This window comes from Bactrocera latifrons, unplaced genomic scaffold (genome assembly GCF_001853355.1).
Source record: "Bactrocera latifrons isolate USDA-ARS-PBARC rearing strain unplaced genomic scaffold, ASM185335v1 scaffold_467, whole genome shotgun sequence".
In the NCBI taxonomy this organism is placed as follows: Eukaryota; Metazoa; Arthropoda; class Insecta; order Diptera; family Tephritidae; genus Bactrocera; species Bactrocera latifrons.
In genome coordinates, this window is record NW_017537120.1 from 151,315 (window position 1) to 174,665 (window position 23,351).

The 23,351-nt window shown below is 39.0% G+C and overlaps 2 protein-coding genes across 2 annotated transcripts; both read left to right on the forward strand.

Annotated features, from left to right (window-relative positions):
- Nucleotides 1–291: 291 nt before the first annotated feature.
- On the forward strand, nt 292–15,818 carry LOC108973186 (allatostatins MIP). The gene is made up of 3 exons (XM_018940256.1): nt 292–632; nt 14,357–14,926; nt 14,993–15,818. Exons 2-3 carry the CDS (start codon nt 14,383–14,385, stop codon nt 15,106–15,108), a joined length of 660 nt encoding a protein of 219 aa, XP_018795801.1. The 5' UTR covers nt 292–632; nt 14,357–14,382; the 3' UTR covers nt 15,109–15,818.
- A 1,167-nt stretch (nt 15,819–16,985) lies between these two features.
- On the forward strand, nt 16,986–20,261 carry LOC108973180 (transmembrane protein 209). The gene is made up of 8 exons (XM_018940248.1): nt 16,986–17,134; nt 17,186–17,484; nt 17,540–17,653; nt 17,714–17,954; nt 18,050–18,198; nt 18,258–18,385; nt 18,468–18,797; nt 18,861–20,261. Exons 1-8 carry the CDS (start codon nt 17,112–17,114, stop codon nt 19,218–19,220), a joined length of 1,644 nt encoding a protein of 547 aa, XP_018795793.1. The 5' UTR covers nt 16,986–17,111; the 3' UTR covers nt 19,221–20,261.
- Nucleotides 20,262–23,351: the final 3,090 nt, after the last annotated feature.

Here is a 23,351-nt window from a genome sequence, read left to right on the forward strand (position 1 = left end):
CGTGTTGCTAGCGGCACAGTTGGTGGTAAGCAGTGGCACAGTGTTTTGTAGGGGTTTTACAGCCAGCGAGTCTCCTTATATGATTTCCATGAGTTTTGCGAAATATTTCGCATTTCCTCAATCTCACATATTTCTATACAAAAACGGGTTATTGTTARTTTYTGTARTTTGAAAAGCGTACCAATTGAAGCGACCCCCGTCGAAGTGTTTATTGTCGCGCCCATGTTGCCGATGGCGCATATAAATAAGTGCCGCCGAGCCAGTTGGAGGCATTTAACGGCGATCAACAGGTGAAAGCGCGCAGTTGGTTTAGAAGCGGCCAGCAGTAAGCACACGACAGCCGCAGCAAGTGAAAGCAAACGCTAAAGCAACGACATTAACATAACTGTTACATAGTTTGAATTTACTYTACTTTASTGTGTCCCGTTAAGTTACGCGGCAAATTGAGTTTATCTGCCTCGCTTTATAATCACATTAGAGGTAAAACGCGGTGAAATTAATTAAAAGCAAAGAACCAATAAACTAAAGAGTGCAACAAGTGTGAATTACAACAACAACGACACTTACAGGGATATACATTGTACAGTTAAAGTTGAAGGACTTAAAGGCAGTGCTACATCGGTTCCTTAAAGGTGAGTTGGGATTGGTGGTGGAACTTTGCAAAAAACTCACGACCCCTGAATGTTTTTTTGTGGGTGGGCATTTTTAATTCTACAAAAGTCCATAAGAATCCATCTTATTAGATAGTGGTGAGCTACTTTTTCTATAGATTCGAATTAATTTTTTATTTTATTTTATTTACATCAAAAGCAAATGAGTATATCAGCACATTTTCGCTCACTTTTTATAAAAAAAATAATAATGAATTTGATAAAAAAATTTTGGTAAAGAAATTATCTTAAATATTCAGATAGTGCAACACGATACTATGTGAATCAAGAACATCTGTAAGGGGTAACATGAGTTTCCTCGGATAAAAAACAAACTTCTTTCAACAACTTTTTCTCATATAAAAAATTAAATATTTTATTATAGTTTTTTATTGTTACAAGTATACACTATTAACAAAGAAATTCTGAAATTTTCGCAAAAAAATATTTTAAACTCGGCCATTGAAACGCCATTTCTGGTGATCCCTCTTTGGCAGCATAACTCCTTACAAAATCATCTCAAGAGAAAAGATACGTGTTTTAGTTAAAATCTTAACTTAGAATTTGGAGGAAGAAAAAAAATTAAAATTGGATCGATTTAGAGGTTCTCGAGCAATCTTGCCAAGACGGCGTACATAGCTTAGCCTATTTCCAAAACTATTATTCGGATTAACTCGAAAATTTAGGATAATATTCTAAAGGTGCTGTAAAATTTAATCCCATGTAACCCCTTAAGCAAACTGCTGTCTCTTATACACATCTAGATGTGTATAAGAGACAGCNAAAAAAATTGGATTGTTATGTTTACTACATGCCAAAATTTATTCTAAAATTCTTTTCTCTAAGGCATAAATAATATTTTTTTGTTTCAATTTTGGATGGATCCATTCATTGTTAGAATCATATTAAAAAATATCGTAGAAAGTTTTTCAAATATAATGGTTTTGCTTTTTGAAAAAGAATGTAGACTAGAACTCTTGGTATTCGCCTAATCGACTAAACTGTTTAACCGGATAGGGATTTATTCGAAGAATTTTAGGAGACCAAACAGTTTAACTTTTTAGTGAATTAGATTTAAAGATGCTTTATGTTATATTATATTTTTATATTCTGATCCTCAATACTAATAATAAACCATATGTCGCTACCTAAAATGCAAAATAACATAAGAACACTTTTCATAAGTTTACAGGCAAAGTAAACAAAATAAAAACGTTATAATAGAAATAACTCATGCTGAAACGAAACTTGAGTTTTGGTTATAATATGGTTATATATTTTTTATAAATTGCTTATATATTGGTTATATAGCGGCTATATCTGACAGCGGGCACTGAAAATTGTATGCTACATATATGTAATATGATGTAGTGAATCGTCGGCAATAAAAACTCCATTTTTTGATGATAAATATTTATATATGCAAATTGCTGCCCATCCTTTGACAGATATTTTTGTAGTACCTAGAACAATATATAGTGTATAGAGATATAGAGATATAAATAGATGACATGTAATTGTTTTTTGTACAGCTACAAGAGCCTTTAGAAATATAGCAAATTTGCATAGCAATACTCCAATGAACCAAAGAGGATTGCTGCTTGCTACATTCCCGTAAATTGCTTATCAGAGTTATCTTATCGTCGGAAAATAATCAAATAACGTGTCCAATTAAATGATGGTGCAATTAGTTTATTAATCAGTAGTAAATAAGCAAATGTGTGTAGTTAACTAATAAGTACATGTGTAAATTGAAGTGCTGGAATCGGTGAAAATCAGCGATATTTATTTCGAGACTGCAAACAATTCAATATTAGAAGTAAGAGCCAACTACAGCTAACACATAACGAACAAAAATTGGCAAAAAATATAAAAAAGTATTAAAAACAATTAAATAATTTTTCATGTAAATTTTACACTTTAATATGATGGCAGCGTGAAATTTGAAAAATACACATAAAATGCAAAAACTAGAAATATTTCTTAGCGAAACATTTTTTTATATCTTTTATTATCCAGCATAATAGTTTTTTTAAACAGTTCGTTCGTAGTCATTAATTTCAGCTATTCAACGCATATCTAAAACGCCTTTCGCTTCTAATAATCCCAGCAGTAACATGGACTTGCTTATACAATTTGATTGAAAGTTGTTATCAGAAAGCGTTGTGTTTTGTTTCAGTAATAGCTCAGTGCCCATTTTGCGCGAAATATTTYCGAACTGCAAATTTTTACTTTGCAAAGGCAAAGCGTGCAGCTATTTTGTGTAAAATTTAATAAATGTTAATAAATATTGAAAAATATAACCTTGTGAGCCACGCATATGTAGACCAGTTTGCTCTTTATCGATAAAAATGCATTATGTATCAGCCTYCCAAAGGTAAAATGAGCTCAGAAGCCACAAATTAAAAATGAAAATAAATACTTAACGCTGCTATGATGTGTTTAATTTTATTTTATTAGCTTTTCCCCTCAAAGAATCATGACTCACCATCAACAACTCTAAGTCGCCACGAGAAGGTGAATACTCGTATCATAGCTCTGAATTCAGTCACTCATACGCCATGTTGTACCAAGTGTTTTAGATTTTAGTTTGCTTGCCTTGATTGGATTTTGTTTTTTTTCTGTAAATACTTTACATAATTTATAGTTTTAATTTTTACTGTTAACTTTTCGACGATTTCGAGAAGAATGCGCTCTTCTTTATTTTTTGTAGTTGGTTGTCCAAAAAGTCTTTTCGTATTTCAAACTTCAACTTACTTTTTTATATTTATAATGAACTTTAAAGAACCAAATATGTACTCTTTTGATCGACCACTTTTTGGCATATTTCTGCTAGAGACATGACTTCATCCGTGTAAAACTTTTCTGGTTTCTTGACGAAAAAGTGCGACAAGTAATTTTCACAGGCTTTTCTTGAAGCCGACTTTACTCCATTAGGGGAGTTCTGCATTGACCGAAACAAATCGTACTTCGAATGCGCAACGTCAGAGCTATATGGTGGATGCATCAAAACTTCCCAACTAAGCTCTCCCAATTTTTTCCGAGTCATCAAAGATGTGTGTCTTCTAGCGTTCTCCTGATGGAAGACGAATCCCTATCTGTTGATAAATTCTGGTCGTTTTTTCGATTGCTTGCTTCAATCTCATCAGTTGTTGACAGTAAAATGTAGAATCAATCGTTAGACCAAGCTGAAGCAGCTCATGGTGGATGATTCCTTTCCTATTCCACCAAATACTCAGCATAACCTTTCGAGATGGCAATGCTGGCTTTGCGACCATTTGTTGAGCTTTACCACACTTAGACCATGATCAACGGTTCGTCTCCTGTTAGCACTCGCCTCAGAAATGGTTCGGTTTTAATTCGTTTCAGCAAAGAATCGCAGATTTAATTCAATTCATGTGGTACCAAAACATCGAGCTTCTTTTTGTAGCCAGCCTATTTTAAATGGTTCAAACCCTCATTATTTAGTTTCTTACCGATGTCATGGCTGCTTATGGTGGTCCTGGTCAATCTTTTACATAATTTCATCGATTTTTTTAACGATCGGTCGACCAAAGCAAGGTGCATCTTTTGCATCGAAATTTCCAAAACAGAAACGAGCGAACCATTGCTGTGCTACACGAACTGAACAGCGTCGTCTGCGTAAACTTCACACATTGTATTGGTGACTTGCGTGGCATTTTTCCCCTTTTTATGCAAAAATTTCAAAATAGAGCRAACTTCTTCATTACTTCCACTCATTTTTGAATAGCTGTAACTTCTTTTCAACTTCCCCGAATTTAATTTTAAAATTGTGGCTAAATGAAGCTTAAAACTTCACCTTTCCAACACTATATGATATGACACAATGTGATTGTGATCATTATTTGAGTTTTGGTCATATTAGTGACCAATTGCTCTCACATAAATATGAACACAGCTATCATGAGCTTAAGCTTAGCCAAAAGGTCAGCGAAATAAATCGATTGAGTTTTCTTACCCTAATTTTCGTGACAAATCGGGAACATTGCAATTCCCATGTGGGAAGTGTGTTTTACTGTAACTCAGGCCACGGCTAATATTCTAATTTATCAAATCAAGTCCATTTCAAAATCTATTGAGTCATCAATTTGCACAGGAACAGGTGTTTTAGTTCAAATGGAAAGTGATTTCAGCACAAAAATAAAATAGATTAAATCGCATATGCTATTATTGGCAACAAAAACTATTTGTAACGCTGTCGAATTGCTTAAATTAATGCAGCTTTTATGCGCGCACACGTTCAAGCGGAAGCAGGAAAATCCCAACAAGCTGAAAAATGACGCGAATGAAGCCATTCAGTTTTCAATTGACAATCAAATATCGGCCAATTGAAAAAATACAGATATAAAACGGCCATTTAAGCACGAGGCAACTGGTCCACATGTCCACGATTAGCTTTGGCTGCAAGCGCACAGAGGCGGAAGTTCTATTTCGCTATCAATTGTTGAAATAATAAAAGAGAGCAGCTGAGACGCTGCGAAGACTTCAACAAAAGTGCTTGTTTATCTACATATGTCCGTCTGCATGCGTGTTTGTGTGTGAACAGAGCACTTCTAATAAACGGAACACCYGCCTAACGACAAAACAATGTACTGCCACCACACACACACACAAATCCGCATTCAATTCGTAGGACACCGACCGCCCTAGATCTGCAAACATACAGACATACCTGTGGAACAGTCGCTAAACCGGAAAGCGTCGCTGCTCCATTGATTGCCGCCTTCAATGKCAATATAATTTTTCAGCTAATAACAAAATTTCAAACACTCCATGTTCCGTGTATGCATGTGTGTGTATGTGTTTTACTTCGACAATTCGACTACAACAACGGCTTTTCTTTCAGCATCCATGTGTTTTTTGGGTATTTGCAATATCCGTACACCTCAGCCGAGTAAAAATATTTAAGCTTAAAATATTTAGGATACTTCTGCCGCCGTCGCTTTCCAATGCGCAAAGTCCAATTGTTTATTTAATGTAGTTGAACTAGTCAAGTTTGAGCAGTTTGTCAGCCGGTCCTTCTTCAATGTCGTCCTCATTAAAAACACATTTACATCGCCCTACCAAACACGCACGCACACATACATATTAGCAATCAAAACATTCATAGTTTCTCGTCATGCCGTAGCAGTCGACGCGCCGGTCGACCAGTTCTCGTCGAATTTGTTAAAATCTAGTTTTCATCTTGTGACGTAAGCTATGAAATCGAGCGTAACGATAACGGTGCTTCACAACATTCGCTGGCAAAGGATTTCCTGAAAAACCATACACATGAGCTCCACAATCGCCACTCCATCTATTCGCCGTATCTCAGCTCATTCAAGCAATTGTCAGAGTAAATAAACGGAATCGTAAATGGAATTGGTGATTTACATAAAGCGCTGGGTGTTCTTTACCCTCACCGATAGTTACAATGGCCGCAGCATTTTCCAATTCCACCAGGAAGACGTCCATACAATCATAACGTTGCGTGTGTTTGTTGGTATGTTGTTGTGGAAATACAACTGTTTAACTTTCATTTGAGCRCATTTTTACCCGTGACTTGCGTGGGTGATTCATTGTGTTAGTTTCAGGCACCGTGGGGTGTCAGTGAGCAAATATTATGATAGTTTATTAATAGAAGCTTAATGTTTAAGGTTATTACCACCAGTAYTCTAGTGATTTTATGTTTGCAGTCACTATAAACGCTTGAGATAACTTAATCATAAGAGTTTTTTTCAGTGGATTTTGCCTTACCGACGGCACTAAAGAAATGTGCTGGMTAAAAGACTATTGCTTGGCTCAGTTCGAGAGATCAAAACCATTGTAAAGAAACAGTATTTCAAAAGGTAGATATCTCCACTGAAATTTAATCCAAAACTTATTTATAAAGGGCAATCTGTTTCGAGATTCCTTACTTTTTTGAAGAAAAAACACAGAAACTTMAACTCTAAAGSRGAATGTTTCTTACCATTCGAAATATCATTYTTTGGCATTTGTTTATGAAGATTAYCTCTTTCAAATGTTGGTCGYGGCTACTTTTCAAATTGATCGATTCGTGAGGTCCAAATTCGATGACACGTTCGACGACTGGTAACTGGCGAATGACACGCGTGTTTTTTTTGCTCCRAGACCTSAATCGAAATGGGATTGTCCGCATAGACTTTAGACKTTATATATCATYAAAMGAAAAAGTCTAACGGTGTGATATCACACGATCTTGGTGGCCAACCGAGAGACCCAAAATGTGAAATTATCKGCTCATCGAGACGTTTTCTCAATAAATCCATTGTTGCTGTGATGTTGATGTAGGAAGTGCTGACGTCTTGTTGATTTCAATGGATGAAATGGCAGGGTTTGAATCTTTTCGGTCTCAAATGCAGCAATTTTGAWTGAGCYAGAAATGGYMCTCATCGCTGAAMAAAATTTGAGCAACAGTCCAAMGTGTTTCAATTGGCTTCAGTCCACTGTGTCAGCAGTCATATTTCCAGCTAAGCTCCATTCGATTCTAATCACTTGCCAATTTGGCTCATCACAAGATCATTTCGTTAAGGAAAATATTAAAGAATTTCAAATGTAAATTTGGCAGAAAAGTAAGCGTTCTCAAACACGCATATGTGTGTGGGTATGTGTGTGTATATTTAGATGTCGGTTCCCAGTGGAGTTTGCGGTCTTCAGCCACGTTTTTCTGAACTGCTGGCTACTGGCTTTTCGTGTATTCAGGCTGATATCCCTATGCAAATTAAAAATGATTTAGAARTAACTACGTGTATGTGTGATGATGCAAATTATTTGATTGTGCGGTTATTTATTTAGTCCGGAATTTGCGTTTTTGTGCGGATTTAATGTCGGTTTTAGAAATTTAGGCTTTCGCCACGACTACATTATGAGCYGAACACATGTAAATGAATGTCTGGTTTTCGGGCGAAACTCCAGCCTTCCAAGGACATTTATGTGTTGACAGCACCGACGGCTGTTTGTTGTAGTGCCGCAGAATATGGAATTTTTGATAGCGCCCAAAGCGATAAGGGCGGCGGCCACGTCAAATCAGACAGGCARCTGTGGCAATAGGAGAACAACAACAAMAGCGGTAACTTGCCGTTGTTGACATTCTTGTCGAAATTGAGGCGTTAAAAGCGTTCTAATTCTCCTGTTGTTGTAGTTGGTATGAATGCAGCGCCGGAATTTTTCTTCTGCGAATGAAAAAGTAAAGCCGCCATTGTTGTTTTTGTTGGCAATGGTCCTATCCAAACACTGCAAACGCGACATGGTCCCTTTGGCAGATTTTCGCCCGTAGACTTGCCACTTATGGAACGTGCGGCATCGCTTACGCCGCAAACAATTATAAGCACACACGCACGTACCCATATATATGTATATGTATATGTGTGTGTGGGAATTTATTCAAAGTATGCCCAATTTGATTGAAAAACTCAATGTGGTAACGCRTGAACTAATTTTGACGCATTTTTCAAGACCACTTTGGAATTCCCAAATACATGTRCCTTAAGAGGCTTTCCAATGTCCTCCATTCTCCTAACTGTAATTTTGTATTTTTTAGTGAAACGTTCATGTTCGGCAGTTGGYATTTGCGCGAGTGACTAATTTAAGATTTCACCTGGCTTTTGTGGGTTAAGCAAACACGTTCCACTTTGGCCTCCTCGATTAGCCTATCCAAACTAAAATGTAATTGAAAGTTGTTGACTAGCTGACATTTGCTTGAAGTGGTGAGTCAGCTGGGGCAGGTGTTAGCCGCAAACTCTTTGTTACTTGCTGGTTGATAATGATTGTGCTTGTGAAGCTTCGGAAGCGCGCATCTTAGGCCGATTGGGATGAGTTTGGCAAGCGCGTGTGGCCCATTGAAAAGTCGATTTATTTAAGTRGCTGACATGTTGATTTAAGCAACAATTAGTTTAAAAGATTATTAAAGCATTTTTCTGCAGAACTTTGCTTGGATGAAGCTGCGCACGATAAGGCYTCAAAATAGCGAAATGCAAAGGAAGCTAAAGGGTTTGTGTGTACGATATTGTCAAATGAGATTTATCATTACTTAGAATACTCGTACAGATATGACAACCACGCAGCCATCTCACATTTAATTAAAAGCATCAACAAATGATTTTGCTACTTCCCAATRGCGTCACAGCTAGGCCACACTCCGACAACCAGGCGCCTACATGAGCTCGCTGACTGTGCGCTTAAAATTATTCAAGGAGCGCATGACTTCATTAGCAACAACTTCAAGTTTTTCCATATTAAACACGATGTCCGTTTTTTTTTTGTTTTTTGTACTCTATCGCTGGACCTATAGATTTCCAGTGAGCTTGGCAGGCGCTGATCAGCAACCAGAAATTATGTGAGATCTTTCTGGCCCAAAAGTCAACTGTGTGAGGCGCTCCGAACCACTTGTATTTAGCAAAGTTAAGTTCGCAACTATTGTAGCCAAAGCTTAATGGAGGAGCACGAGTTGGAATCGTCTTGCCACTTTTTTTTTATTGCCTGACTTCTGCTAGACTGAGATTTAAACCTTTGGAAATCGTAGAGAAATGGTTGGGATTGATATTAAACGACTTAATAAGTATGTGCTAAGCTCGATATCATTCATCTATTTATGAAGTAATGCACTTTAAGGTATTTTTCCGTAACACAAAGGACAAATATTTCCAAGTCCAAGTCTGCACAAGTWAGGTCCATCAATTTTGGATCAACCCTACSATCTAACCTAACCTAACATATTGGTTGGGTTCCTCAAAAAATCGCAAAATCTGCAAAGTGTTCGCCAATTATGCTCATAAATTCGCTAAGAAATAAAATTTCGCAGCAACTCTAGAAGGAATCAGATTTTCGATTTCGAAATGTGTGAGTTTCGTTTTAGTGCTGCGAATAGGCTAATTTGTGTCAAGCTTGGTTGWGGTAACGGTGTATTCAAGCGAATTTTTGCGCGTTTATATAAATATGTTGCACTTTTGTTTTCTATTTTAGCTCAAGTACAAGTATACTAAGGCAAGAGCRTATAAGTAGACGTGGATATTAAAAACTGCCGCAATAATATCAACAATATTGACGAGCAATTACTATTTTACGGGCAATAACGGCAACGTGTGAGTGCAGTCGCGCTGCTATTATTGCATTTTCCATATAAACGCTATGCATACAGTAAGCTCCAAAGCAAATGAACACTTTCATCATGAAAACTAATAATGAAATGGTTTTTGCGCACCTTCAATTAGCATTATCTATAACAAAGGGGCTTATAATTTCACGGAAATAATATAAAGATTAACATTTAATGAAGACATAACACTTAACATTAAAAAATGTTGCCTACATTTCGGCGCCAACAAAATTTACGTCGATCAATATTAGTAGAAGGCTTTAAACTCCTTTTTGTAGACCCGATAGCAATACAACTAACTGTACTATGCAGTATGCATAAACTCTCCCTGGCAGTCCTCTCTGCGCACCCACTGAGATAATTTCACTTTCGCCATTTCGCCATTTGAATCGTCATAATTTTGCAATTTTGCATTGAAATTKTGCTGTAAAAGTGCTTTCGATGATTACACACTCGTTCCCGCCTTTTATTAGCATTTTTAGGCGCGCATGTCATAAATTGTGTTATGCATAAATGCCAAAGTCCATCAGCCCGCGACTTGCTTAAGAGCCCACTCAAGCAATGCGCCTATATTCGTGAATATATRCATACTATATACATATGTACATACATAAATTAATATGTATGCATATGCCAATTCGGCTACTTTAATCCAGGCACTCAGCGTATTTCTGAAAATAACAAATGGCTTAATGGAATACGTGCGGAATGAGCGCGAGTGTACTTTGACCGTTTAACCAAATTTCTATTAAACATTTGCATCACTCGTACATACACACATACACCTGCATAAGTACCCCCTTATATGTTTTTGTATGCTCATGCTTTTTATCCATAATACAATAAGAGTATTATTTGTGGCTTCGTGCCATCCCCCTTCCCCTATTGTTTATTGTTAGCTGAGGTAACGATTGAAACAATAACAAACTACTTTACGATAAACATCACGAAGCATAATGCGAATATGCTGCAGAAGCTCGATCGAACTCAGGTAAAAGTTATGCGGGTGTTTTTTTCCCATCGCGCCTATTTTTTCTAATGTGATTTTTATTATATTTTGCTGCTTATAGTTGTTGGAATTTTTTGTTTAACCTCAACAGGGTTCCTTTCTTTGCCACGAAGATTGAAACAGCCAGAGGGAAACTTCGAACCTTCGGAGATCTTACAAAATATATATTTACATACTCATCATGACGAATTGAGTCGATTTGACTAAGTCCGTCTGACTGAGACTGAGAACTGCTGACTGAGTCTGCTGAGAACGGCAAATTGGCCGAACATAATCAACTTCTTGTAGGGAATATTTTGTATTTGTGAAGCACAACRGGTTAGTCGAAAAAGTTTTTTCGTATTTCTAATCACACTTCAACTTATTTTTCGAATATTTGTAACGAAATTTAATGAACCAAATATGTACCATTTTTGTCGACCACTTTGTGGCATTTTTCCGCTGGAGACATTACTCCATCAGTGTAAAACTTTTTTGTTTTCTCGACGAAATAGTGCGACAAGTAATTTTCACAGGCTTCTTTGAAGCCAACTTTGCTCCATTAAGGGAATTCTGCATTGACCGRGACAACCGGCAGTGCGGTGGTGCAAGGTCAGGGCTATATGGTGGATGCATAAAAACATCCCAGCCAAGTTCTCCAAGYTTTTGCGCCGAGTCATCAAAGATGTGTGTGATCTAGCGTAGTCCTGATGGAAGACGAAGCCCTTTCTGGCCGTCCGATGATGAATGTTAAGTTCCTTAGCGATGTCATGTTTGCCTATATGACGGTCCTGGTCAATCTTTTCAATAATTTCATCAACTTTTTCAATGCAAATTCTTACTAACAAAAATTAAAAAATGTGCGGATARTATACACKCGGTTTTAGTCCAACGATGCGCACCAGTATCTAACAGTATTCTATTGACTTCATTCACAGCTTCGTCACTTAACGAACCACTGACTATTAAAGTCAGCATTATTAGGTAAATATATAAACAAGCGGTCGCTCCCATCTGACCACATTGTTCGGGTGTGCCATATGATCGTAAGTGATTTAAGTCAAAGCTCGAGATTGCGGTGGTGTGTGAGCAGTGCCCAAGCAGCAAATTACAGAGCACACATGTGACTTCACACCAATMTTTCGCATCCGAAGCACACGCATACACACACATCTCTTTCAATGGTATGGAAGAYAAAGCGTGAATGTGGTGTGACAGAAAAACGAGTAAATGATGAGCACAGAATGAAAGATTGCGTTGTGGCCACGGAATGACAGGCTTTATAAAGCGAACGCACGCTCACGCACACACAAACATACAGATGTATGCATAAATATACAAAGTAATGAGTTGAAGTATTACTGGCCGCCTGCAAGAATGCCGCGCGCTGCACGCTGTCCAAAAGCTCAGCAAGCCAACAGGGCGTATGATGAATGCGCTGCCAATGAGCTGGCGAAAGTAACGAGCACTTGATTGTGTAATTCCACATGGAGTCGGTTTTTTCATTGAAATTTTCACTTTTTCGACATTTKACTTTTGACTGTGCCCTGTCTAGCGCGCTTTAAGCTGGCCTATTTGTGGCCGAAAAGCGCAAAGGTGGAACATTTATCTTATTTTATTCCCAAAAGGTGTGGGCGTCGCACAGCGCGCTTGAGCGTATGTGTGTGTGTGTGTGTGTGTATGGTTTGGCATTTCAGCTGATGATGATTTGCCGTTATAAGCAAATACGCCTGTCAATTTGCGCCTATTCACCGCTTAACAGTGCCATGATGTTGGTATTTATGTAAGCATTTCGGCACTCAAGTGGCGCTGCACAAACAACTGTGAGCAGCTAAAACACACAAACGATTTTTCACGCGTCACGAAGTAACAAATGAATGAACAAATGYCCCCACCCCCTCTGCTCTGCGCCAGCCACTTGACTGCCTGAGAGGGAAAATCGTTTTTGTTACTGTKCATGTTGCTTTCGGCATATTTTCGGTACTCCAATTTCGGCTTAGGGGAAATCTGCGCACTCGTCGCCCCTACTGCCTACCACACGCTGGCGCAGGTCTGTTTGTTCGTGCGTTACCGTTTAAGCATTATGGGGTCATAATTTCTAACTGTTATTATACCTTTTAGCCATGATCGCATGCCCCTGGGCGCATACACCGWACCGGCAGCGAAGTCGTGTGCCAATGCGTGTGCGTCTGTATGTGCTGCATATGCGTGAGCGATTAAAAGTGCTCGTTCATACACAATACTTAAGCTCTTACAAATACATGTGCATGTGTGTGTGTGTGTGTGTGCCTCTGAATTTGTGTATTTGGTAGTATTTTCGGCTTGAGTTTTGTCCACCCACACAATATTCGGCGCTTTAGCACAGTGTACAGCAGTTGAGAAAGAGTGCTGTGTAATCTAGTCTAGTGGAATGCAGGGTCTGAGTACTCACTTCGCGCCAGAGTTCAGATCAATTTTCTTCTGGATCTTCTCTTTAAACGACAAGCCCGCTTTGTGCCTAGAAAACAGCCAAACGGCACTTAGAGCCAACATTTAAGTCAAGTCAAACTGCGTTAGTGGATCCGGAGTTTTACTTTGAAGATCAGTTAGCATCATTTGATTCTGCGTTGGATTTCGCGGTTGAAATTGCTGTACTTTTAATACGGGTTCCAAGATAGACGAAATTATCTACGACTACGAAGTTATGATGGTCAACAGTGACGTGATAGCCAAGTCGCGAGTGCGACGACTGTTTGTTTGATGCCAGGAAATGTTTCATCTTGCCTTCGTTCACTGCCAGACCCATTTYTTYAGCTTCCTTATTCATTCTGGAGAAAGCAGAMCTAACRGCCAAAGATATCAATATCGTCGGCRTACGCCAGAAGTCGCACKMAAGGGAGTTGCCTTTTCTAAAAGCTTGTTTGGTGTCGAACGACTCGGAGAGATCCTTTTCAATYCTGACGSAGCTTTTGGCATTGCTCAACCTCAGTTTTCACAGCCGTATTAGTTTTCGACGAAGATGCGGTGTGTGTGGTTTCWCTTTTCACGGGTCTTTTCCAWCTTCATGTCTAGAAGTTCACGCAAGTAAGGAAAGTTCGCTGATTGCCATTCACTTGGGAGTGACCAGAAATTATTCTTTTACATATMTCTCAAGCAGCTTACGACTTCCGGTCCCATTGAAAAYKAAACAACAGCCTCTGAAGAGATATCTCYCTTTCGATGCCGACCATGGCAAACGCATTAAGCAAAACAGCACACAGTGCAAAATACTTCGAATGTTTGTATGTAAAAATGTGTCAAGAAATTGTGCCTCAGTGTGTATGTGTGCGTGAGATTGTAGTTTGGGTTGAGCAAGTGGATGACGGGCGAGTTGGCTTCCAAAAGTAGAAGTACCGCCATTTAACATAAGGCAAATTAAGAGTGTAATTGTTGGCGATAATTAACGCATATGTTGCATTGAGTCGTTAAGTTAGCCGAGAGAATTTAGTGTTGAAAGGTCGAGCCACACACATTCACATAGAAACTAAAGCGAATTTAAATGCAACATTTCTATTGTTTACCGTGTACAGTATAAAGCAAATTATTAATCACACGACCACTCTTACTTCTTCTTCACTTTTCCAGTTACGACAGTATTTTTCAAAATCAAGATGCAGCATCCCACCAGTAAACGGCAGTCCAGGTGTAAATTCCTCACCACCATTTTCCACGCCTTGCTCATAATCGCCGCCGTGAACATGAAATTGGCCGGCGTGCACGGCGAAGAGGCGGTCACAGGCGTGGCGCTGCCGGCCGCCAACGAAGACAAACGCAATTGGCAGGCGCTGCAGGGCCCGTGGGGTAAGCGCGCACACTATGCCGGCCCAACGCTGCCTGAAGTGAATGAGCCAGAKGACGACGAGCGTTTGGTGCCGCTGCTGATCAGTAACGGGGAACGCGACGAACCCTTCCTGAAGTTCTCCATGATGTACCTGACCAACGCCGGCACACTGGATCGCTTGTTGAACGACAGACAGGACGAACAGAGTGCGCTGAGAATRAACGATGATCTGGTTACGTCTATGGAGGATGCTGAAGGGTACGGCAACAACAATGATGACAACAACACTCCGCTTAGCGAGAAGCGCGCTTGGAACAAAATGAACGCTGCYTGGGGCAAGCGCCGCAACGCGCCCACTTGGAATAAATTCCGCGGTGAGTTCTTAGTTTTTGCTAGTTCTGTATTTTTGCTATGATTGCTTGATTTTGATGACTTTGCAGGTGCATGGGGCAAGCGCGAGCCCGGCTGGAACAATCTCAAGGGCATGTGGGGCAAACGCTCCTCCAAGGATTGGGTTAAGTTGCATGGCGGCTGGGGCAAGCGCGCCTTAAACTAAGSTGCTGCRTGTGGAACCGGCTCAATTCGCGATGGAAACCCTTCAACAGAATGTGCAGCTAATATGTGTTTAACGGCCATCAGCAAATCAGCATGAAACCCAACAACAATCTACAACAAATTCACAAAAAATATGAGAAACGCAACAAATGTATACAAAATCATATTATGTAATCAAATTTGCCTATTGTACATTTTACCTTACGTCTTTATATGTGTATGTGTGTAAACATAATTAACTAAATTAATCTCTTGTAATAATACATATGTAAGCAGTGTGACGGGAGCTATGTATGTAAATGTAAAATACGGTCAACTATCAGCATCTAAATATACATTCACACACACGCAAACATATATATAAATATATATTTTCAACTATTTATATATGCATGTAACAATTAGGAAGCAAATGAAAAGTATTAAAGGAATCCGTGAACAGCATTTAAAAAAAGTCAATCTCAATCCGGTTTTCTATTCGAAATTTTTAATACCAAAAATGTATGAAAGCCTTAAATGTTCTGTGTCTGTAACATTGTATGTAAATGTGTAAAGTTCTTTTAATTTATATTTATATACTTCGAGACGAGTATTTAAGGATTTCTCCCCCACTCAAAAGCAATTTCGTGCATGCAGACAGACTCACCGAAGAGGGAAAAGTGGAAGAGAAATGCAGCCAACAATTCCAGTCAATTAAGTCTGGTTTTATGTTTTAATTACAAATACAACTTAAACAGTATTAAATAAAGAGTATTGTAAAAATATCAAYTAAATTTCGAGTTTAGATTAATGGAATTACTTGGAAGATGGGTTCCGCATCAACGCACAAATCGGGAGATTATATATTTCTCTATATAACCTTTGATCGGATATATTCATTTAACTTCATTTTTGAGATATTTCAGTACTCATAATGGTCCATACCTTATGGTGATGAGGTGCCTAACTGTTTTATGTAAAACTTTTAAAATCTAAAGGAGGGTTTTTTTTCCTAATAAAAAGGTTATTTTTTCGGTTAACAGCAGAAATCTTGTATTCCTTCAAAAATTCCAAAAACAATTTGACATTGTGATAAAGAAAACTGTCCTTAACTAGCTACCTAGACAAAAATATACCAATTAAGTTGCTCTTAAAGCAAAAATTAAATAAATATGTATTATATTTCTTCCATACACATACATTTGTATGTACATTTCCTTTTACATATCATTCTTTGAGTAAAAATTAAAAAAAAAAAAATAGAAAATTAGCAAATTCACAGACCCTTACTTCAAATTAGTACAGGGTGTTAAAAGGTTTTTGAATTGTCGGAAAGGTAAATTAAAAACAGCTTGGCACAAGTTATTAAAAATTCTAAATCACGCAAAAATGGACTAATCTGCATGTAACCATATATGTATACGAGTATTTGGTATTTCAAATTAACCTCAAATGGGCAGAATATTCGTATGCCGGTGAAATTCAGGCAGACACCAAAGTACGGTTAGAAAACGTTATAATATTATACTTTCTCTAGTACGGTACATTTGCATTTCTATACACTTTTATATTGACATTTTCACTTATGCAGTAAATGCTGTTMCATTACCTATGTTAATCGATTTTCACATAAACGTATAATTTCACCGATGATATATATTTATTTACAAATAATAACAGCCTTTCACAAACCTAAATCGAATATACCTGAAGATAATCACGTTCCACACAGGGTTGCAGCAAAGCTCTAGAAATGATTTCACTCGAAATCCAACAATTTATAAAAATTTTAAAAACAATAAAATACAAATTATGTCCTATGGTGTGCTCAAAACACAGATGTCGCGTGCAGCGTTTGGATTTTGTGGAACKTAGCGGTGACAACACGAGAAACGGCACTGCAAAAAAACAGCTGTGCAAAAAGGCGCAAACTACTCTTGGWCCGGCGAAAAATTTACTAATTTTTGAGTTATTTTGTGTATTGTGTATTGACAATTAAAAATAAATTAGATTTACAAAACAAGAATGCAGTCTTTGCAAAAGTATTGGTATGTTATATGAATTAATTGTTATTTGATATTAATAAGCTTTCTCGCTAGCGGTTCGCCCAACAAATTGGTGGAGCTCAGCCTCAATATGCATTTGCGCGCAAAACTAGCGAAAGAAAGCTTGCGATGGGGCTGTCTTAATGTGGTGCTACTTGCCATACTGTTGTTTGATATATCTAACCGTTGTCCATTTGCACACTCAAAATGGTATTATGCAGAGTATATTGCGGCTGTGCTAACGGGACTAGGTGCCTTCTCGAGTTTCCTCAAATACTTTCTGTTCATATTCCGTAAAAATCCMATATTAGGCACCAAAGAACAGAAAAATCTACTTAAATTTGATGAGCTCGGTAAGAACAATYCAACTAGTGTTTATGTGATATTTCTTCTAACAATGGTTTACAGATACGTCATTTCTTGTAACACCACCGTCACAAAGCAAGAATAAAGCATGCGATGATTTGGCCACTAATCAAATAAACAACACATTGTTAAGCTGGCACTCTTCTTTCAATGATTGTAAGATATATATTTCCAGAATTATAGTTAGTATATTTAATATCAATATTTTATTTGCAGCGCGCGCTGGTATGTCTCACAATTGGAGTTACAGTCGCACAACACCACCTCGCGGCAGCTTCAGTCCACAACAGCAGCAACAAGCACACAATACTTCCTGGAATTCTATGGGCAATCGTTCGTTGGTTATGAGCGGCAACAACAGCGCTATGATCAATACCAATTCCCTCATGGAGTCGTACCAAAAATACAAACGTGAGGAGCTAATAACTGACGAGGAGAGCCTAAAAAATTATTTAAAGTAAGTGAAACCGTTTGACGCGCTTTAYTATTAATATTTTGTGTAATTGGATAAAGAAAAATTGTGTTTTAATGAAAAAATTGTATTTTTACTAGAGAGTTTTCTATCCACGAACAAAGCATGAACGAAACAGCGGATGTGAGTCAACATTATAACACCGGTTCAGTAAACTCCTTCTGGAACTATTGCAACACTGCAGCTAATATGCTTAAGACATCCATTTACCAATTGTCTCCATTGACGAGTGAGTAAAAACATTGGTTTATGATTAACGAAATTCCATTTAACATTGTCCTCGTTCAGATCCTGCCACACCCAGTAAACAATCAGCAACTGAAGACGGTGGTCTTAAATTCATGGATAGCAACTCGGAAGTGATTAGACGCATCTCCTCCGAAAAATTATCACAATATGTAGCCAATTTGAGAAGGGTAATAAATTGCTATTTTCCAAGACCTTAAGCGGCTACACATACATACAACAACAACTAACATGCGATATTTTTCTTTACAGTGGATGTCTGCAACTTTTCTGGAGCGTTTATCAAAGGAAATCAAAGCGATCGATGAATCGTTTAAAAATCGTGGATTTGCCGATATGCGTATGGGTGGCATTAGTTTGGAACGCCTTAAGAAAACGGTTGAAAATCAACAATTTGTGAATCAGTACATGCCAATGTTGCCTTTGATTCTGCCCTTTTTGGAAATGTCGAGCAATCAAGAGTATTTGGTTCAGCGTATTAAAGATTTAGCAGAAGGCTCATGCATCTCGGACTACCGTTGGAACTCGGGAGCTGCTTATCACGGTTTGAAATGGGACGAGCACTTACCCACCGACTCGGCGGTATGTTCACACATACATATATTCGTAATACGAACACACAYTAATATTATAGCATATTTACAGATCTTATTCCATCTATTTTGCGTTTATATGGACAGTCAACTCATGCCTTTACCACAAGGTGGTGGTCGTCCCTTCTTCAGTCGCTATGTGATAATGGGCAAAGAGAAGCGCTCAGCAAAAGAAACTCTGGCGCTCGTCAAAAATAAAGCTCATTGCGCTATACTCTGTACGAATCCGCAGAAGCCACGTTTCAACTTCATAAGCGACAAGGAAATCCATACATGCGCCTACGATCGCAATAATCTTTTCTATGTAATCATACAATTTTTAATCCACATGAAAACCCATCATGAAGGCGCATTGGAAGGTGTCAACCTGGGCAAAAGCGGCATTAATATTTTGTGCGTCATTGAAAGCTGAACCGGCGAATGGACAAGTATTTTCTTCGCCTAATTTTACACACACAAACATGTAGTTGTAACAATTTTTTTTTTATTACTGATGGCCAATTAAGACTTGACCAGTGTGTAGAATGACATTCTCATTAGACAAAACAGTGTCGTGTACTGTTTTACAGGAACAATTTTAATATTAAGTAAATTTAGTGTAGATGGAACGAAATGCAGAACTTTTAATCGCCAAGTTCTCATGATTTTAAAAGCGTATAAATTAGAAAGAGTTTCTATGCGMCTAAGAATACAATAAATTGTTAAAAGTGCGAACAGACATAACCCCAACCGTACCCTTACACATACATATTTACTCACCCACACGCAAAACGCAACACGCAGAGAGAGTGGCAATAATTTTGCGCGTAGTTTTCGCGTAAACTTTTAATTAAAGGGATTTACTGATTTATATCGCAAATCCATGGTACATTCCTTTGGACATTAATCGTTTTTGTGCTGTGGATTTATCGTGTCACAGGAGTGATTTGTGGCTAAAATACAGCGTGCTACAGCAACGCCGCCAGCAGCACACAACACACATACATATGCGCGTATACAGCAAGTGAAAATACATATGCAGCTGCTGTGGCAGGAATGCGAACGACAAATCTGCTCAAGTTATCACAGTGCTTGGCGACAGGCGACAAGCACACACACCGCTAATTAAAAGAGAAGAACATAATAGCAACACTCCTGGGTACCCATCAATTTTAACGCACTTACATGTACTTTGCTGACTGAACTGACTGCACCGAAATTGTTATAAACTCGTTTTATAGGTTATGTAGAAAAAATATATTTACACTTTTGTGCTTAATTTTTATTTATGCGATAATATAAATAATATAACTACGTCTAATTAACTATAATTTAATAAGTTACAGTAATTAAAAATAATTTAATTACTTAGAGTTGGCTTAAGGACTTTATTTAATCATTTATAGGGCTTAACAAGAGTGGATAGTGTCTTTATATAACTTATAAATTAATAAAATGGCATAATTGTATGGAATATTCAGAGCCTATTGTATTAATCGTATGTTTGGAGGCAAATCGGAACTGAAAACATCATAGGTCAAGAATTCAACGAGCAAAGGGGCTGGTCACACAAATTTAAGCACGAGAGTCGTGTCTTCTAAATGAATGGATTTTTATCCGGCCAAGGACTGTCAACTCGGCAGAATTCTGCCCCTACATCAACAACAATAACAACAATAACAACAAAAACATATTTAAGCAACAATATTAGAAAGAACCTCCTTTTGGTAAAATTTAATACAAAATTTTCTGCTTCTGGCTGCTCCTGGCTTGATTGCATTCTCCATTTGTTGTGGCACTAACGCACTGTGCGCTTGCATTTCAACAAATTACAAAAGCCGGTAAACGAGTGTTTTGAGTAAGCGATAAAAAATTATTTCCACTTGAACAATGTGCCCTCCCCTGCTTCCGCACAACACGGCAACTTTGGAGCGATGGAGTTGACACGCCCACTATAAGTAGAGCTTTGGAGCTGACACGCATTCGCCACACACACACACACACACTTACACACAGGCACATCGTACGGGAGGCGGGTGGAATCGCAGCTGCAGGCGGAAGTGAAAATGTGTTAAACAATTCCCGGAGTCCCATAGCGCAGGAAGTTGCAGGAGGAAGTTTGTTTGCTGTTTGTTGCCGTTGCAGCTGCGGCCGCTGCCGCCATTGTCGCCCATGTTGTCAGCTCATAAAGTTCTGTTGTTGCGGCGTTTCTTCTGTTGTTGTGTAAATTGAGTGCAATTAAATTGCAGCCGTTAGCAGAATGAGCCAGAGCGCGAAGCATGGTGTGGGGATGCCGAGTGGTGCAGATTGGTGTGAAATTCCATTGTGCGGTCGGTTACTTAACGACTGCAACTGGCCAGCCAAGCATTCGGAGTGCGCCATTTTCGCCACTGCCAACGACAGCAATACCTATGTCCACACCCACACACGCACACGCACCCGCAGCCACTGGCGCAAGGTATGCTTGCAACTCGCTGGCGAGTTTCCTTTATTTTTCGGTGTAATGGCCACAGTCGTATTGGCCATGTGCGGTTTTGGTTTTACCCGGCACTTTGGACCTTGCCCACGCGCGCATTTCTCCTTGAGCGCCTTCGTGATTTCATTGCAGCCACTGTTGGCGCGACACTTGCGCACAAACACACACACACACATACACATATACGTGGGGGTGTTGGAGTGAGCGCATCGTTGTGGCAGCAGTTTCATTTCTCATTGTGCACTTTTGTGGTCTGCAGATGCGCCAATATGCATTCGCCAAGTGTTYTGTGTGGCTCGCGGACAAGCCACCGCCATCTACGCGACGCTGTGCTACTTCACTTCATTTTACTGCGATTTTTTCGCTCTACATACACTGTTGATTGTCTGCATGCTCCATTTGGCAGCGGACAATTAAATGGCTTGTTGGTGTCTGCTTCACTAGCGCCCCGCCATACCCTTTGTGGCGCTTGCACACGATTGTTGTGCCGTCTGTGCGGTCTGCGGTGGCGATACATTAACCGGTAATTTAATTGTAACGTTAATGAGGTTATGTTTGTTGGCACCACTGTCGCTGCGTACGTGTGTAGGTATGTCTGTGTTCGTTTGCMCGTGTGACGTGCAGTTTGGAGCGCTTTAATGGATTTCATCAGTAAATTAGTTAATTCGTTGTAGGTTTGCTGCGTGKCACTCTAATCGAAAGTTTGGCTGAACCTAATTAAATTGTTGGTCGCCAGGAAGCGCCTGATTATTGCTGTTAAATCGATCCAGCCATTAGGCTACGGCTTTGCAATGCTGTTTTAATTGATTTTTCATCGCTACACACATATCTAGTTCTATTGAAGCGAACATGTGTCTAGTATACATATGTCTGCATGTGTATTTGGAGCAGAAAAGCTTTAGTTTAGTTTCATTTTTGGTTGGATATATATGTATCTATTTCAATACTGAGCACARTCCTRGAAATTKTAAAGAAGATAATGGAAATTAKACGGAATATGAAGCCAGATTCGASAATTCCAAATGTCAAATCTGAGTAWGCTATATTTCTTTAYATAAAATCCACCCAAATCGTTTCGTGGATTTATTTCTTTTGGCGTTCTATTGTGAACCGTTACAAGTTTTTAAGAGTTTTTAGCTTGATAAGGAGTTCTTGGYACCACCAGTAATACGCGAAGCCATKAGCTTGAAATACCGGCAAATTATTTGTACAAGCAGCGACCATAAGTCACAAAAATACAAGGAAACCGGTGGCCCGGTCCTTGACTATGCCATACTAACATGGTCGCCTAGATGCARTGAAAGGCAGACAAGGAAGTTTCAGATATGCCGGAATGCAGTCACTCTGAACTATAACAGGATGCCTCTTGATGTCTCCCATCGAAAATCTATACAGCGAGGCCTCATGCTCCCGGTTAAGGAGCATTATAAACTCCTCTCCAAGCAATTTCTGCTGTCATTTGCTTGAAGCGGAACCGCCTTCTAGGAGCATCAAAAGGTCCTTCTTCAACCACGTCGACGACATAAGACTCCTTGTCTTGTCTTCCTGTCTCCTTGTCAAACGGCGCAAAGACTGCGGACGAAAGTAGCTCCAGACATGCACTGACCGTAATTCACAGGCGAACCATAAACACCATCATCCACTCTGAGTGAATGGCTTACTTGGAATCAAACCACCACCCATTGCAGACGACGAGTTCGAGTTGCAGCGCGAATCTACAGTGATGCTCCGACTTGGATACTGCAGCAGGTTAAACTCTTACTTATCCAAAATCGACCCCGAAAATATCAAATATAAGTTCAACATGCAACGGATCCCCTTAAGGGTCTAACCACCTCTTTCCATATCCATATAACGCTACATATGTGACATCCTTCTCCATATGGTTTGACTCTGTCGAAACAGCCCGTTTCCTAGGTCTACCGTTGGATGACCTCGATGACAACTTAACTGAACCTTATCACCCTAAAGGGGACTAGATAATCATTGCAACAATAACAATATTCACAATATATTAGTTTTGGATATGCGACTGCATTTTAATCGAGTTAAAGGTTGGGTAAAGTCCAGTCTGCCATGATTTCTAAT